At 37.7% G+C, this 19,474-nt stretch overlaps 1 protein-coding gene across 1 annotated transcript in view; it reads right to left on the bottom strand.

Annotated features, from left to right (window-relative positions):
- LOC140910365 (protocadherin Fat 4) overlaps positions 1-19,474 on the bottom strand; it is a 222,123-nt gene that overhangs the window by 47,080 nt on the left and 155,569 nt on the right. The window contains exons 7-9 of the mRNA XM_073341085.1: positions 12,176-12,356; positions 8,107-8,357; positions 291-4,637 (exon numbers count right to left, since the gene is read on the bottom strand). Coding sequence (XP_073197186.1) covers positions 291-4,637; positions 8,107-8,357; positions 12,176-12,356 — 4,779 coding nt within the window. The remainder of the gene's footprint in view (positions 1-290; positions 4,638-8,106; positions 8,358-12,175; positions 12,357-19,474) is intronic.

Raw genomic sequence — 19,474 nt, 5'->3', positions numbered from 1 at the left:
ATTTAACAAATGGGACAGATTTGTGAAATCCCTTTTTTCTAACATGGATCTTCAGGGTGACATTTGCCTGAGGACAGAACAATAAGGACAATGTTTCTCTCAGCATCTTATTTTCTTTGTTCAGGTTTATTTATTGTCAGCTTCTTATTTTGATTATTCCTCTGCTTATTCTGAATAGTCATACTAAGACTGATAATCATAGCTGGAGCAGCTGCTGACTGGTACTCAAAAGACATTTTTACCCTCTCTCTCTGTTTCACTCTAATTCCAGAAGGAGAAGAAGATCATACCTGTATATCCAGTTTTACAAACACAGTTGAAGCTTCCTGGGAAGTTCTGGCAGACAGCACCATTTTTACATGGGCTGGACAGGCACTCATTGATGTCTCTCTCACAGGCCATTCCGGTAAAACCATCTGGACAATTGCATGAGAATCCTCCCACCAAGTTGTGGCAAGTCCCATCATTGTGGCAAGGGGATGGGAGACATTCGTCAATGTCAGTTTCACATAAATTACCATCGTACCCTGGCATGCACCAGCACACGAAGGGCTGCAGAGGTTCGTTTGCCATGATGATTACTGGGATACTCTCATGGCTCTTTAAAACAGGTTTCACAGCTAACCTTCTCAAGCAGCTTCCTCCGTTTTGACATGGACTTTGTACACATGAATCATGATCCACAGACTCTATCCGTACTCCACTCTGACGGAAAAGGATTTCTTTGATGCTCTCAAAGAAGGTTGCTACGCCACTGGGATTCACATACTGATTGTTGTTCCGTTTCACAGCTGCCATCAGGAAGGTTCTGTTACTCTCTTCATAAACCCCATAGAGCTGCACAGCAGTTCCTAGTCCAGGTAACTGTGAACTGGCAATACGCAGGAAGTGAAGGTAGTGATTGGTCAAAAAATCTCTCACAGTTTGCACGTTAAGGCGAAGAAGGACACTGCTGTCAATTGTGGCATTACTGAACCCGGCAAAGAAAACTCGAACACTGCTAGTAACTGCACTGTGTAACCCATCATTACTAAGGACTGTCAGATCAAATGTTCCATCTGTGGACCTTGCCTGGGAATTCAGGTCACAAGTGCCCCCTGGAATATTAAAGAGGCTTGTAACTCCTGAAGTGAGGGAACAGCGGAAGCTGTCTAAAACATCTGGATCCTGGGGTTTCACACTGCCTAAAATTCCACCTGGGAATAGGTTGCCATAATAGTGAACAAATATCTCTACTGTTCTAGGTTGCGATGGATTGTCATTTTGGTCTATTACCTTTATTTGTACAGTTCCTGTGGAAGACATTTGAGGAATGCCAGAGTCTCTGGTAATCACTGACAAGTAGAAGTCGCCTATTTGCTCTCGGTCAATTTCCCTAGTTGTGGTCAAAATTCCTGCAGTGCTAAGACTAAAATAGCTGGTTGCAGGGCCAGTGCTAAGCAAGTAGTAGGTAAAGGGGCCTTGATTTGGAGGGAGATCAGGATCTGACGATTGAAGTGTCATCACAAGAGTTCCGGCACGATTATTTTCCATTACTTCTCCCTGGCTGGTGGACAAGGTAGGTCCATTATCGTTGATATCTTCCAATGTTACCAATAAAGAGGCACTTCCTGTTGCTGAAGGTGTTCCTGAATCAATTGCTAACACAGTTAGGTTGTAGACAGGTAAAGTTTCTCTGTCCAATTCTGCTGTGACAGTAACCTGTCCTGTTTGTGGATTAATAGAAAAGGCACCATTGTCATTCCCAGAACCAATAAAATAGGAGAACCTGCTCCAACTTGGGACAGAATCTGAATCAAAGGCACTTACAAATGTGACATGGGTCCCTGGAGGAACACCTTCACTGATTTGTATATTGTAAACCTGTAGGCTAAAAACTGGAGGATCATTAGCATCTAAGACAGTGATATTTACAATTACTTCATCTATATCTGCACCACGAATGCTCCCAAAATTTTTTGCAAGAACTTTCAAAGAGATACGTTCTTCCTTTTCTCTGTCAAGAGGACCTGAAACATAAATCTGTCCACTCTTCTCATTAATCTGGAAACCTTTCTTTCTGCTACTGCCAAAGATAAGATAGTGGACTTCTCCATCAGTTCCCGTATCACGGTCACTTGCAAAGACTTCTCCCACAACCATGCCTTCAGAAGCTGCTTCAGAGACCTCAAAATAGTAAAGCTTGGACACAAAACGTGGTACATACTCATTTGTTCCTTCTAATTGGATGTTGACACTAGCAAAACTGCATCGCTCTTCATCTGGAACATTAAAAGCTTTCACAGTTAGATGATAACTTTGTTTTGTTTCATAGTCTAAGAACCCTTGGGTGGTGATAATTCCTGTGTTGGGATCAATGACAAAAAGATCACTATCTGAGGACTGAACTGCATATGCAATCATAGCATTAGGTCCAGAATCGGCGTCAGTTGCATTTAGACGGATAACAGTTGTCCCACTTGGGGCATTTTCTAATACATTAGGGAAGTAGTCTTCTGGGTTGAATATTGGAGAATTATCATTCACATCAATAACATTAACCGTGACACTGCAGTAACCTGTTCTAGCTACCCATCCTCCATCTGTAGCACTAACAATCATCTCATGATTTTGGCATGACTCATAATCAAGGGGTTTGGCTAGAGTTAATGCCCCTGTAGATGTATTAATAGCAAAAATACCAGCCTCGTTTCCTGAAGAAATATTATATGTGATTAGTCCATTCATAGCAGCATCCCTATCCCTTGCTGAAACAGTTCTGACAACTGCTCCAACAACATGACTTTCAGGGATAGTAACACTTATATGGCTTTGAGAGAACTCAGGTGTATGGTAGTTTTCCTCTGTGATAACTATTTGAACAGTAATCTCAGATGAGAGGGGAGGATTACCTTTATCCTTTGCTTTTACCGTAAGCAGAAAGTTTTGGTTCAAATCAGCCATGAGTGAAGATGCAACAGAAATCCAGCCTGTAGTGCTGTCCAGCTTAAATTTATCAGTGTTTTCATTAGAAATGAAGTATTCAACTTCAGAATTCAGTCCAAAATCCTTATCATCAACTGCAATAACTTTAATTAATTTTGTACCAACTGCTACATTTTTAGTCACAGGAGTAAAATATTTACTAGCAAGAAACTGTGGTACATTGTCATTGCTATCCACTATGTTGATTGTGACTGTTGTCTCACTGAGCAAAGAAGGACTGCCTCGGTCTGAAGAAGTAACTATGAAGCTGTGCCTGTTGATATTGATGTTGCTGGAACCACTGGAATTTTGATACCTTAAATATTGCTTATTGAAAATCTCCCCTGTGGTAGCATTAATTCGGAAGAACTCAGACTGGGATTTTATGAAGTAGAAAACTTGGCCATTAGATCCTTCATCAGGATCTGTTGCTGAAACCTGAGTTACTTTTAATCCAACCTCAGTAAGCTCAGGGCAATCTAAGTAATAGGATGTTTTTGTGAATCGTGGGGCATTATCATTGACGTCTGTCACAAATATAGTCACATCTGTGCTTACAGTCCACCCGGAATCATGTGCAGAAACTCTGATTCTATAGCGGTCTGTATCTTCCCTGTTTAGGTGTCGACTGATTGTAATGTCCCCGGTACTGGGGTTTATGATAAATGGAAGACTTGTATCCCTTATGGAATACCTGCTGATGGCATTCACACCAATGTCTTCATCTGAAGTTGTGACTCGTGTAACTGTGTAACCCAGAGGTGCATTTTCAGGCACTGGAGCACTGAATATCTGAGAAAACCTGGGAGCATTATCATTTTCATCTAAAATATTAACAACAACTTTTACTGTGGTGCTCTGAAGAGGGGTACCTCTGTCTGAAACTTTGATGGTTAGCATGTAGTGAGCCAATTTTTCCCTGTCCAAAGGTGCGACACTTCTAATTTCACCTGTGGCTCGACTAATACTGAAACTATTTTCTTTATTGCCATCAATTATTTCATAGTTCAACTGTCCGTTTGGGCCACTGTCCTTGTCCACAGCAGTGAGAGTCAGAATTTTACGTGGTGAAAGGTTCTCCATTATTTCAGCAATGAATGGATCTCGCTCAAACTCTGGTGCATTATCATTGACATCTACCACTGTTACTTCTAATTTCTCATAAGAGGAGAAAGGAGGAAAGCCTGTATCTCTGGCCTCAATCCAAACCACATATTTTTGTATTTCTTCAAAATCCAAAGGTTGGCTGATGGAGAACTGTCCTGTTAGTTGGTCAATCTGGAAGGTATTGCCAAGGTTACCGCTAGCAATGTAGTATGACAAGGAACCCCCCCTGGACGAAGACCCAGAAACAGTGGTGACAAGGGTACCAATTGCTTGATTTTCAGGAAATATGAAAGTCTGTTGCTCAGCTCGAACTTGAGGGAAGTCTGCTTTGTTCACAAATCTCACAGTTACAGTTGTAGAGTCTGTTTTTGGATACAGGCCACCATCTTTTACGTGAACAGAAAAAGTCACTTCAGAAGCCCCTGTCAGTGGGTCAGCAGCCATAATTGCCCCCCTCATTGGGTCAATGTGGAATTTTTCAGAGTTCTTTCCCATGAGGGAATAATGAAGCTCAGCATTGGGCCCAGAATCAGCATCTGTGACCGTCACAGCAAACACAAACGAACCTGCCAAGAACAACAAAGAGGATAATTAATTTTGTGTAAGAAAAATAGGACATTGGAAAGTAATTTTTCAATGTGAAGCATTGGCAGTTATGCACACCACTCCTGTTATTTTTCATGGTAACCTGATGCTGTTCTGACAATTAACCCTTTTCCATAAGGATAAAAGGGAATATGAGATATTAAGCCAAATTTTCAACCACTCAGGTCTACTTGCATGCGTGCACATAAACACACACAAAATGCATGCATGTGCATACATCCACATTTGTGCCTGAAAATCAGGTAACTGTGCGCACAAAAGTAAATAAATAAATAAATACAGTATGTGTATGTACAGATGTCAGTGCCTATAAACAAATGGGCCTCTGACTTTTTGAAACTTTAGCCTCACATTGACAGTATTCACGAAGTAAGATTATATGAAAACTGTAATTGTAATACATTGCATGGTATTTAATAACATTTTAAATTACTCTGTGTTTTGCATGTATTGTATGACCAACCTTCATAATGTGTACACATAGTATTTAGGTGTGCCAGTTCTCCAGCATATGTGGACAGTTTGGGTTTGCACTTGCACATACCTGTCTGTAATTGCATCTCCAATACATACACATGTATCTGGGTACTCGTGTGCCTAAGTTGTGTATGCACTCTTTTGAAGATTTGATGCTGAATGTCCACTATGCTGGACATCCATTCCCTGTTTTTGCTAGTGCTGAAGCTTGGCTCACACTAGTTATCTATATGAATCATGTAATTTTCAAACTCTGAAGGCAAAATCTGTGAGGGACAAGAGTGACTTTGACGGTGTCCCAACTTAAATCATTTCTTGTTGCAATTTTTCAGAGAGCAACATTTTATACCCCATAGGGAGGAACTGGCAGATGAAGAACAGCAAAATCCAGCAGTATTACAATACTTGAGCTTGACAAGATTGGGACAAAAATAAGAGTTCTGCTTCAGTTAGGCACATTAATTTTATGTGGTTGTGATGACTTGTCATAACTCCATTTTTTATCCTGCCACAAAAATTAAAGCAGCCAGGCTGTATTCTCATCTCCAAGTGTGCATTAAGACCACTGTGAACTAACCATGGCAAGAAACTATGTTATTGTCTTTGAGACTATCACATTACACCACATTCTACTACAATTAGTGCTGTGCATGCCAAACCCATTATCATCAATGGCTTTTTTGAGTAGTTTGAGGGGATTCTAAAATGTCCTTTTAGTTGAAGCTTGGCACACAGGTTTTCAATTTTTTTTTTTGTAAAAAAACATGTTTTATTTCAATTTATTTGCTTTTTTTTTAGTTAGTGAAGTCCAAAGAAATTATGACTGACTATATTTTGACATTTTTTTCTTTTCTAATTAAAAAAGGTTTTATATTAAAAAATTCCAGGTCACAACCTGGTAATATTGGATAAGTCATGTATGCTCTGCCTAAAGGCATGAAAATGAAACCTTCAACAAGAACTGTACCCATATGTTACTGATCTCAGATCAGCTGTGCACTGCTCATAATGTATGAAGTTTCATCTTGTACAAAGGTCTTTGTTGATATTATTGTTCTGAAAGGGAGAGGAAGTATGGACAAAATAAATCATTCCTTCAAAAACACAGTTTGGAATCACTAAAAATTTAGAAGACTGAACACAATTCCTGGCAATGTGATATTTTATTTCTTTAAAAGGAAAATAAAAATCTTCATACAGGGAACATGTATATTTGTTTGTAAGAGCATTAGAGCCTTGCAATGAGAGCAATAATATGCAATATTGTAAATTTATGATACATGCAGTGATCATACTTTAAAACCGTCTTCTGTTTTGAAAGATTAGGGGGTCCAGAGTTATTCCATTTTAAATCTGGTAGAATCTTTCAGTTTAAGACACTTTTTAATTGAGATCACTGTATATATATGAATGTTTTGGGATTACCATGAGACAAAAACCTGCAAAGAATAAATATGACAATAAACCAGTATGCACTTTAGAGTACACCATGGTGCCCCTGAAATGTTTATTTTAATCTGTTGAGTAGTGAATCCTACTGCAATGTCACTGCATTATACATTATATCTTAATTACACAATTTAAAAACCTCACTAAGTAATCACATCCTTCCCTATATTTCAGGTATTTTATAAAGCTAATAAAAAACTGAATAAGCTCAGTTAATAATTAGACATCTATTATTTATGGAACATTATGATTTTTCAAGAGGGATATTAACATTTTATATTTAATATATTCCAAATGTGCTCATCCTACGCATGAACAATATTAATAGATGTGGCAATTCAGGATTTTCCACTTCTGATGTATATATATGTGTTTAAACATAAAGTGTATAATCAAGCAAGTCAATCCTACTGTCTTGTGAAATTTGGGTGTACAAAGGATGCAGGATCCTGGAATGTTTATACAAGGTGGGAAGTCTCCAGAGAAGCCTTTATAATTAAAATGTAACATGGACAAGGATCATTAAAAGATATTTTTGAAATCTTTTCTGAGACCTTCACAGAGACACAGAAGGGCTTTTACATATGAAGGGAAGATTTTCAAAGGCAGAACCAGCAGTTATTGCCCCTTCTCTTAAATGTAATTTTATCATTTCTTTCTCTTTTAGATTTGAGGGTTTTATTCAGATTTATACTTAGGCCCAGTTATAACACTCTGCAGCATAAAGGGACTTTAAGGTCAGTGTAGGTCATGCCCACTGTAAGACTTCTTTGCACTATTGGAGTGATGTAAATGGCCCTAGAATACATGAGATTAAGACCGTGAGTATTTTCTTTGCCTTCACAAATAAATAAGCTGTAAAGTAAAAAATGAATAATCATTTTAAAAGTGTGTAATATACTATAGATGATGTGCTACCTTTTAAAAAACGAAATAATATTATCTGTACAGAACCAGAGGTGTAGTTGACACTTTGGAAACACATAGGAAGGCAAATTCCCTATCCTAACCAGAGGACATCTGAGTAGACAAATTCAATAGATGACAACTTGAAAAAGGGACCTTTTCACCACTAAGAGGTGTCACATCAACTGCCCTGTATGCTTTTTCTCAATAATAAAATGTATAGAACTTTTTATCTTCAAAACTCTTTGTAGAGATTAACTAATCTATCCCTACAAAATTCTTGTTGTGAATTAATAACAAGCCAAACAAAAATACCAGCTTTTCTGGATAATACTGCATATACTGTAAAGAGGATGATTTGATGTGAATGTGAAGAGAAAAAAAACACAGAAGAAAACATTATAATTACTAATCCAAACCCATTCACTGTCTCAACTCTGTTAATTTTTTCCAATAGCACGTGCCACAAACATGACAGACAATGTAAAATAGTTACAGGGCAATATATTTTACAATTTTTTTATGGAATGACCTATCACTTGATCAGATTTTTACATTATCCCATTATCTCCTGGAGGGCCACCATTATCAAATTACCTGAAGTTGTAGGTGATGGAATATGGGTGACATAAGGATGGTGTTGAAATTTAGGAGGATTGTCATTCACATCGGCAACAGTGATAAGGACACTGGTAGAACTGGAAAGGGCTTTGGGAAAGCCACCATCGCAGGCCACAACTACTAAGGTGTAGTTCTCCTTAGTCTCTCTATCTAGTAATGCACTGGTGATGATCTGTCCTGTTGATGGGTTGATTGTGAATTGTGAATTACCACCAATAAGACTATAGCTGTTCAAAAGACAAAAAAGACATTTTCCATTAGTATTCTCATAAGAAAGAAACTCTATTATGATAATAATAAATATTTAAGCTACCAAACTACTATCATGCTGACCAATATTGTCTCATTGATTCCTTGTGCTTTCCCATCTGTCTGTATCCATTTGTTTTTTCTTGTCTTGTACTTGGATTGTAAACTCTGAGGCAGAGACTATCTTTTTGTTCTGTGTACAATACCTAGCACAATGGAGTCCTAGGGCTTCTCTATGCTACAGAAATAAAGTAACAATAAATGATAAAAAACTAAAGATGGAAAAGAAATAATGTGAACTTAACTAAAAAAAGAGGTCGGACATCTGCATCTGAGTTTGATATTTTGCCGTGTATCCACAAGTTTTGGTCTCCAAATTGAACTATCCCAAAATGTTGTACAGTTGGGTTGGGCAGCACAAGAGGCAGTATCTCTAGGAGACATGTAGGAAACTTTCCAGCTCCCCACCACTTGTGGCGTCAAAGGTGGGAAATAACCATTAATATGCACAAAGGCGGGAAACACTCATTAATACACCTAATTCAGCACTTCTCTAATCTAAACTTCTATTCTGCTTTACAGACTTTCAATATTCAGTGTACTGTGAAACCTGCACAAAGGATCACCTCCAGTAAACAGCTCCTCTTGTTTAAGAGACTGCTTTAAATAATCCCCATCTTACTGGTGCAATTAAGTTTGATCTTAAGTTAAAGACCATATTTACTGGGCCTGAATCAACAGCAGCACTGTTCAGTCTACATGTTTCTGTACTGATCCAGAACGAGAATGGTCGTATGAAAAACTACATGGAAATATTATGTTTGTTGCTTATTTTAAATTCTGTCCTGGAATGACTTTTGTGACTGATGTGCACAAAATTTAGTCTCATGTGTCCACATGTGTCCTTTGCGTGTAATACACGTGTATCAACCCTTTTTTAATGACTGTAGGTTATATCACACAGAAAACAGGAGAAAAAGAGCAATGCTTAGGATTTGCATATATATCATCAGGTTACCTCTCCCAGAGATTTATCTGATTTTTGCATAACTTGGTCTATTTTTTTAGCTTCATGTGGGACTCTTGATTCAGAATTTGGCACAATAGTCTTGGAAATTAAAGATCCAATTTTCAGAGGTGCTCAGAACTCACAACTTTAACAGAATTTACTGAAGACTTTGGGTGCTTAGCACCTCTGAAAAGCAGGCCCTATATATTTAATACTTTATATCTTCTGCCAGAGTTTTGTAAAATCAAGTCCTACGTAATTGTATACACTATTAATACATGTATTATTTTGAATGATGAATCTGGACAAATAACACCCAAGAAAAGCAAAGTTTATCCTAAGACTAAAAAAAAAAAACCCAAACAAATAATTTTGTTTTAAATGGCTACTCTTGAAAGAACCATTTCTCTTTACTATTCCACTTTGAGATGACAGTGGATAAAATGATAAAGGCTGATAAAGAAGTCCTCCAAAACAGTTCGTATTACTTTAAAGACATCTGAAGGCACTTTGATAATTTCTGATCACCAGACATAAACACTATAATCTTTGCTTTGCAAAGATCCCTTTTTGTATGATAATAAGGCTTTCCAAAATCGGTTTCTTGATGTAAGATTGCATGGAATTAAAAGCTTAATTGTTGCAAATTTTATAAATATTATATCTGGATGCCTTTCAAGACTTTAAAAATGCCAAAGAAGCTAAGTTCCTATTCTAGGCTTCAAGCAGGTTAAAAAGGAAATATAATATTTTGTACATGTTTACTTTTCTACAATCTAGTTCTCTGTATCTTTATATTTATGACCACAGCAATTTTATTCTGTACTTTGAAGACGAAAAGTAGATGAAATGGCAAAAGTGAATGACATTGAGACAATTTTTTTATCCCCATGTTGTGTATTTTAGGGAACATAGATATCAGTGTTTACATTCACAAAAGTTAAAAGGGAAAGGATTACCCCTGGTCTTCTTCAATAGTAAGGAGTGATTAATAACTAATACAAGACTGCCTTCCATTCCATTACACATCAGTCCTCAGTGGGTAATGTTGAGCCTGTCACTGACACTTAACATCTTCATTATTCTTGTCTCTGAAAATGCTTATTGCCAGAGCTCAACAGTAGGAATTTGCCCAGTTAAGAGACATGATTGTGCCAGTAGAGCTATACAAAGCATTTGGCACATAAAAGAAAACTGCCAAACTCTCCCTTTTCATCAGTTTTTCTGAATGGGATAAAACAATTTACCTTTTGCAGTATTTGTTTTGCTTATTCATCTCCAAACTAAGCGCAGTAGTTGCCCATGTATTTGCTCAGTGAAACCAGGACTCCACTGGCAACAAATCAAAGGATTTCATCACAAGAACATATATAAATGAGACTGCAAGATGGGTAATGATATTTCTGCATCTAGAACCAATTTCATCATTAAATGGCCTGTATATCTGCTGCAATATACAGAGATGTTTATAAGTTGCATGTTGGAGGTTATTCTAATTGCTAAAAAAACAACAAGGAGGCTGGTGGCACCTTAAAGACTAACAGATTTATTTGGGCTTAAGCTTTTGTGGGTAAAAAAACACTTCTTCAGATGCACGGAGAAGATCTTATGCCCAAATAAATCTATTCGTCTTAAAGGTGCCACCGGACTCCTTGTTGTTTTTGTGGATATAGACTAACATGGCTACATCCTGATACTTGACATCTAATTGCTAAGTCTTTCTTCTTCTTCCTCCTGTTGAATCCAGTTTTCAAGCTTGGAGCTATAAAATTAGGCACCTAGATCCATATTTAGGCTTAGTGGGAATGGTACTTGAATGCCTGACTTTAAACACCCAAGTTTGAAAATCTGACCCTAAAATTAGACGTGGCTGAGGAAGTGCCATTTTGATGTGGATCTAACTAAGTTTAAGGTTTGGTAATTAAGATCAAAGCTGAATCGGGCTAGGGTTTCAGTTCCACAGTGCAGAAACCAACTATTCTTGTGAGATTCTGGCTGAATCCAAACCAGAACTGAACAACAAACCTATACAATTTTACAATCAACCCCAGCACTAGTTATTGAGTTGAGTTAGTATATGAGTTCTGAAATCCAAATTACTCCCCAATTTCAAAGGTCATCAGATTTAAACTTCTGGATCTAGTCAATCTTCAGGAACAATAGTTTCTACTTTTTTAGTGACTTCCATTAATGAATATAAAAATACTTTAGAAGCACTAATTAATTAAGCCTTCTTAATTACAACCTTTATATCCAATTGTGTCCCATCAGAGGGAGCTACACTTGCGCAGCTGAGAGCTGAATTGGACCTGTATAGTCTTTTTTAAAGGTGAGGTAACAAACTCTCTATCTCTGTTCCATTTCATCACGGATGGTCCCATTCATTTTAATTTTATTTGACATATTACTGTTATGTACTAGTCCAACCTACAGCATTTGGTCAATTTATGATCTTTAGGCAGTCTGCTAAATATAGCTGCTTTATCCATATTTCTCTGTGTTTAGAGGGATCCAAAGTTTTAGAAATCAGTTAAACTCAGGTCAGTTTAAATTCAATTTGCTTTTAACTTTGCAGAGTTTAAAAATAAATTGCAATATCATGTCTTCAGATTACCACCCTAGAAGATTTTTAACAACCCCAGGTTTGATTAAACAGTACTGCCACGTACAAACCACCGTCCTTGTTTGTCTTTAGTATTTAGGTGGTGGTGATGAGCAGAAGGAAAAACCTTCATCTTCATGTGATATATCAAGCAGCATTAAATCCATCAAAGGTAAAGGCCATACCTGATAACTGCATTAATTGAAGCATCGGCATCTGAAGAGTTTACTAGCAAAATATCCGTCCCTGTAGGTGCATCCTCTGGAATGGTGGTGGAATACATCTTAAAGGCAAATGTAGGAATGTTGTCATTGACATCATCCACTATGACAGCAATAGTTCCAGTGCCAGTAAGGGCAGGAGATCCTGGGGGGAAATGGGATTTAAAATGCTAGAGGTTACAAATACAACAATACCGATCCTAGATATGCCACTCTTCATTTATAATCTAACACTCCTGCATGTCACAGCTTCGAGAGCTGCAAAGCCAATTTTATGTAAAGAACAGGGCTAGTTTGTTTTTAAAGTAGGCCATCTGAGTACAAAGTACAAGTCACACAAACACACAAAAGTTTTCAGTCTTTATCTTACTCAAGAAATATTCTATAGTGTAAGTTCTGTGCATAAAGATAAACTGGAAACAACATAGAAAGCCTTGTTTGTAACAATCAGGCCAAATTTGAACATGTGGTTGATTTTTCTTTTTCTCTAATGGAAGTCTGTCATAGATGGCACATTGACAGCCTTGGAGACTCAAGCCCACAATTTATTTATCCACAAAACAAATAAAGCAGAGGCAGTGGAATGTTAGTTTCCTTCATTTCACTGTCTCAGTATGTCACAATCCTGACCTGGAGTGATCTTCTCTGAGGGCTGGAGGGTTAGTTCATTTTCCAGACTCATTCAAACCTGATTTCTTTGACGGAACTACCAACAATGATGCCAATTAGTGCCAAATCAGATAGTGTTTACTGTGATGTGGATACTGGTTTATAAGAAACTGGACTGAACTCATTTAACCTATGTTTTGTCTTGTTTTTAAGTACTAATCTTTGCTGGATTTGAACAAATGAGAAATAATGAGTGGACAGCTCATGTTTAATCTGCAAGTATCTACTCTGTGAACCCCTTCCTCTGTCAAATGCAAGCTAAGACACAGAAAATGTTAACAAGGGGCCTAAATCATATTAGCTTCACCGGGATTATTATACTCACTCTGGGGCAAGGAACAAATACATTTATTGTGCCAACTAATCTAATCACTTTCTGAATCTGTCCTTCCCCTTTTTGTCTATGAAACAATAATTCTATATTTCTCACTGTTTAAACTCTTATTACAGGCTGGTGCAGTATCCTCCTGCCTCAAAGGAAGAATCTGTGATGAACTCTCCAACTGGACAGTTGCCAAAAACACCAAATTACATGAAGGAACTGTGCATAAAGCACAAAGGAAGGGAGTGAAAGAACTGCAAAGTGAAACTTAACAAAGAATTCCATAAGTTTCACTTTAAAGTCTGCCAGCTCAAAGGGTGTGTGTTTGACAACACTGATTTACACAATGTAATTCTTTTTTGCCAATAATGTACTTTCAGCCAGGAATTTTAGTCTGATTCATTCTGTACCCTGTTTTCAGATATGTCATTTAGCCAAATACTTACCGATCGAAAAGGCTACAATAAGTGTTCTTGACTGCTGAAATATTGCTCACGGAATGTTTATTATTACTACATTAAATGAAACAGAGTCCTTAGTTATTGCATGTGTCGGGTACAATCATTCCAAATACATTTAATTGACTCAGTCACCTGACAGTTAATGAAATGCAAAGTTGAAAGTTGTTATATTTCACAGATGATTAGGTATTTTAGACATACTAGAAAAATTAATCTAGGATAAATCATATTCAAATAGTGTTAATAGTATAATTCAACCAGGAAAAGAAAGTCAGTTCACAGTAAAAGCTTGAAGTCCATCTTTTTAAAAGTAAATGTAATGCTTGCTAAAGGTGATGGATAGAGAGCACTGGAAATTTAAGCCCTTGGTTTATTCACAGAATGAAGAAATACAACACAAGTTTCCCCACAATGATCCTTCAATGTATCTCAGCACTAATCTGATGGGACTAACTAAGAGAGAGAGAGAAATGGTATTGTTACTTACACCAGTGGTTCTCAAAGTCGGTTTGCCGCTTGTTCAGGGAAAGCCCCTGGCGGGCCGGACCGGTTTGGTTACCTGCCGCGTCTGCAGGTTCGGCCAATCACGGCTCTCATTGGCCGCAGTTCGCCGCTCCAGGCCAATGGGGGCTGCGGGAAGGAACGCCAGCACATCCCTTGGCCCGTTCCGCTTCCCACAGCCCCCATTGGCCTGGAGTGGCGAACTGCAGCCAGTGGGAGCCACGATCGGCCGAACCTGCGGACGCAGCAGGTAAAGAAACTGGCCTGGCCCCCTAGGGACTTTCCCTGAACAAGCGGCAGACTGGCTTTGAGAACCACTGACTTACACAGTTATTAAATCCTTGGCCTCTTAAGTGAAATGGTCAAAAAGGACGAAAATTAGTGCCAAATTGAATAATGCTTTTGTAATGGTGATATCTGTCCATTAAAAATTGGATTGAGACCACCAATGTATTGCACACAAAGCATTGTCTAGCAAAGTTCTGGACACTTTTGATCTAGGTGGAATTTTAATTGGTAAAGCAGAATACAGTTCTGTGGGTGAAATCCTGACCCTACTGCAGTCATTGGAAGTTATGACATTGCCTATATCTCATAACATTTTCAGTCATCCAGGAATCTTTGAAGTATTTCTGTAATACACCCTGTCGATCTTGAGTACTTCAGCAATCTTTAACTAGTGGTGAACTGATGGCAAACAGAAGGGAACTGAAGATGGATTCTGAGACTTGATCTTACATTCCATCCTTTGGTGGATTTAAGGGCCCAATTCCACTACTCTTTTTTCACATGTGTATTCTTTATTCATGAAAGTAATCCAGTTGAAGTTAATAAGAGTACTTGCATGAGTCAGGGATGCAGCAATGGTTCCAAGGTAAGATGCTTTTGGCAATAATAAGTTACAGCTGCAATTTCATATTGAGTCCTGACAACTTTCACTCCCTTGTAACTGACTGACCAGCTCACATCCACTGACTTTTGTGTAGTTGCTGAGAAATAAGAAGAAATTACACATGAAGACACTTTCTCTGGATAAATAGTAACATGGGGCCAAATTCTGCAGCCCTCAACCAACCAGAACTCTCAGCACTTTCACTGGAAGTTCTGCCTGATTAAGGACCACAAATTTTAGTCCTTTTTAATTTGGTGACTACGTCAGTTGCATTAGACATAAATGCTATATTTGTGGTGATAAATATAGTTTTTCATGGTCAGGCGAAGTTCCCAGATTTGAATTCTGCTTTAAAAGCAGTTGTTTCTGAAGAATGTTCTTCTTATAATTTGTCAGAGGACCACAGGATTTTCCCCCAAGATTCCCTGAATATATTTCATAATTAAGTTTAGTACATTTTCCATGAACTTTAACTATTACACATCTCGTATACAATGCTAAAAATTACCATTAGGGTCTCTGATGATGCTACAAAGCTAATTGCTGAAAAGTATGGCGATGCTGTACTGAGTGAGAGAATTTGTACTGCAAGCTCTGGTAAGTATTTCTGAATGCAAATAGATTCTGTTTAAATTTAAAAAAAATGCTAAACCCGAATCACACAAGACTCAGCAGATTCCTGCAGACAGTCTTGAATCTGGCAGAATTTAAATCTAGCGGCACTAAATTTAGCAAAAAACCCTGATGTTCTCTCTGCTTTGGAGATTTGGTTTTAGATTTTTTACTCCACTCTCACATCATATCAATGCTGTCACTACTGTTATTATTGTCATCAGTGTTATTTATTTGTATTGTGATAGTGCCTTGTGACTAGGCACTACACATACACATGAAGGAAAAAATGGTCTCTGGCCCAAAGAGCTTACAGTAAGTATATGAGAAGAGACAAGTAGATAGTGCAGACAGATGGGAGGGCAAGGGAGGAGCACAGCACAAAATGTTATACAATTATGATTAACATAATAACTTACAATCACAGCACACCAGCTCCCCAGTCACCATTCAGTAATTTTTAGGCATCAGAGCAGAGGTGAATTTTAAGGACAAATTTAAAAGATGATGTGAGTTGCAATAAATCCTGTCACTTCTTTCTCCATAATTTGCTTATTTGTCTCCATTCCCCCAACCAGCACCTGTGTCCAGGCCCCAGTTACTTCTTGCCTCACCTACTGGAGCTTACTCCTTTCTGGCCCCTCTGGTGCCTGCCATACACTCTCCAAGACAATCAAGGGAGGGGAAATCCCATAACACTAACTACAAAGTATTTAAAAGGAGACACTTGATAAATGTTGCTATTGTTATTAAAAATCATCATTATCTTCTATCAATGGATTTAACCCTGCAAAGTACTGAGAGTCCTCAATTCCCTGTGAAGTAAACAGAAGTTGAGGACACCTCATCAGAGGCCCAGCAACGTACAGGATCAGGCAAGCCAACACGTAAGTACTTTTCTGGATCAAGCCATCCTTCAGGGCTACTTATTCAGGCGAAACTATCACTGAAGAAGTTGGGAGTTGTATCTGAGTAGAGAATCTCGAATAGGGCCCACAAAGAGAAAAAAATATTTGTACTGCTTTCAGATTAGAAAGTTATTTTTGTACTACTACTACATTCCCACAGGAAGGAGTGATAACCAACCTTTTCACTCATACCAATAATTTAACCATGTAAAACATAGAAATTAAAATATGTTATTGATGTTATTGAAATAATGTTATTACAGAGTAACCATTTCCAGGCCCTCGTCAAGTGAACAGTGCCTCAGTTTCCCCTTCTTCAGTACCCTTAAGGTACTCACACACCACAAAAGTAGTGTTTAAAACTCACGACTCATTTTTTGGGAGTCAGGTTTATTAATATTGTAAGACAAAAATTATCCATGCTAAAGTATTCACTCTTCACCCTTGTTGTCTGAGCTTCAAGTTCTTTCTGGCCTTTCTCCTTGGGCTTCATAGTCACTTGTACGACTCCAGGCCTCCTGCCCTCTGATGACCTGGGAGGTGGCAGCTTCCTAGCAATTTTCCTGACTTTGGACTCTCCTAGATTAAACTAAGAGTTTTTCTTTACAAAGGCAACCACATGATCCCAAGTCACCTAGTACTTCTGTCACGTACTCAAGCTGGAAACGAAAATTCTCCAAATTCTAGCATCTTGTAACAGGGCATGCATGTGCCTAAAGGACCAGTGTCCTGATAGTTTCATAAATTATCTACAAAATATAATAATAAAATAAAATAATAATAATAGTTAATAGTATATCTAGTCTGCCTCCCTTCTTCTAAACGTAATGTAGCATCTTTGTTAACACAAACCAATATAAAGAATATTTCTTAATTTTGGAAACATAGAACTGTTTCACTTTATGAAATATCACTTTATGAACAATTTCACTTTATGAACTATATCAGAACAGATCCCAGGACAGTTTCTGGGGCAGGACAACATTAACAGGAAGAAAAAATTACTATATTAATCACATTACATGTAATTTAGTGTTTTACAGTTAAGTCATTTGAAAAATAAATTTTTTAAAGCTAGCTGGCATCTCAAGGCATGACTGATATTGTGATATCAAAAAGGTGCAAGCCAGTTAAACATATTTTATTAGAGCTATCTAACATATATTCTTTAATAACATTTATTACTGGATTTTTGTGAGCTGCAGAGCAGGAATATCTTCTGAAATATCACAAGAATTAAATCCAGTGTATTTCTGTATAATTGTCTATAAAATGAATTAAGCAATAAGATTGCTATAAAACTTAATCTGTCTTAAAACGTACTAATTAATGCACATAAATTAATCATGGGATTTGAATAAGCAACAGTCCAGCAATAAGCAAGAATGTATAAGAAGTAGGAACATGAGTTATGAAATAGCTAGCTACACCATAACCATGAATTATTGACAATAACGTTATATGAAAATCTACTGTAAGTACAAAATTGGAGATGTACATCAAAGTTTAAGTGAAGTGCCATTGTAATAAAACATTAAGATCAACTCACTGGGAAATGCTACTCTTATTACCAAATGCAGTTTCAAATCCTACATCTAATTTCAGGAATGACTCCCAGGACTATATTTTCAGTATGGTGCAATGCAGCACGTAAGGGCCTGCTGTGATTAATGAAAGCTAACAAAGTCCCCACACACTGCTAAAAATGTGGCCTCTTATGATTTTCTTTTTAGTACTTTTAAAGATATGTCTCTTACCTGAAAGATATACATTTAAAGATATATGTTTGTCTAGCAGAAGAAAAACTGATTAAAATCCAAGCAGTCTAAGCTCGTTAGCTTTGGAAGGCAAGCAGACTAATGTGGAACCATTGATACCTATTTCTAGCAGGCCAGCAAGCTATCACATGGCATTCCCATGAGATGGATAGGGTGGATTAACAAGCCATTATACCTGAAATGTATTTGTTATAGTACAGCAAACCAGACTGACTTATATGGATTTTGACCCAGGCCTGTCAAGCCTAGAAAATGGAAATGGTCATGGATTTCAGGTAACTGCTAAACATATCACATGTACTGTGAGCTGAAATGTTAGAACTCTATTCACTCCAGTCCAGACTCAGTAGCAGAAGAATAAAGGAAGTTGTAGGTTTCCTTTGCTGCCATACAGAAGACATATTGGCTGGATACAGGAGAGTTCACAGTTGGAAATTATACTTTCCTTTACATGTGACATTCAGGTGGACAAGCGAAGCACAGGGATGGGGTTGCTATAGCAGTGGACAAGAGAACAGTGACTTCAGTGAGCAGCTGGAAACTGACATTTGAGAGGATTTTCATAGCAAGATTTACTACTGCCTACAATAAATTATGCATAACTGTGACCTGTTGTTCTGCACCAACAAAAACAGCAGAAGAGGAAGAGACAAAAGGATTTTATCAACAGTTAGGTGGCATTGTAGATGAGATTCCTGGTCATGATAGAATTTTAATAAAGAGAGATACAAATGCAAGAGGGTGGTACATGACATGGTAAGCAAATGAACAGTGTTGGACCACATAGCACTGGGGATAATGGGGAAAGATTAAAAACTTGGTGTGAGATGCACAGTCTGATTATTGGTGGTATGTGGTTTCTCACAAAGATATACACAAGGTTATACGGAACTCACTAGTCAGTTAAACTAAAACCCAGATTGACCACATTATTTTCAGTAAAAGTCACTGGTCACTGTTGGATGTTAAGAATCTATAGGAGTACCGAGTGTGGCAGTGATCATGTCTACTAATGGAAAAGATTCAGATGAAGTTAGAGTCCAAGAAAAAGATGGCTGTAACTAAAGCTAAATTTGATCTTGATAAGTTAAAGGATAGTTCTGTGAGGAAGGAATATCAG

The sequence above is a fragment of the Lepidochelys kempii genome, chromosome 4, assembly GCF_965140265.1.
Source record: "Lepidochelys kempii isolate rLepKem1 chromosome 4, rLepKem1.hap2, whole genome shotgun sequence".
NCBI lineage: Eukaryota > Metazoa > Chordata > Testudines > Cheloniidae > Lepidochelys > Lepidochelys kempii.
The sequence above is the reverse complement of the archived record's forward strand: the minus strand, read 5'-3'. Positions and strand labels throughout refer to the sequence as shown.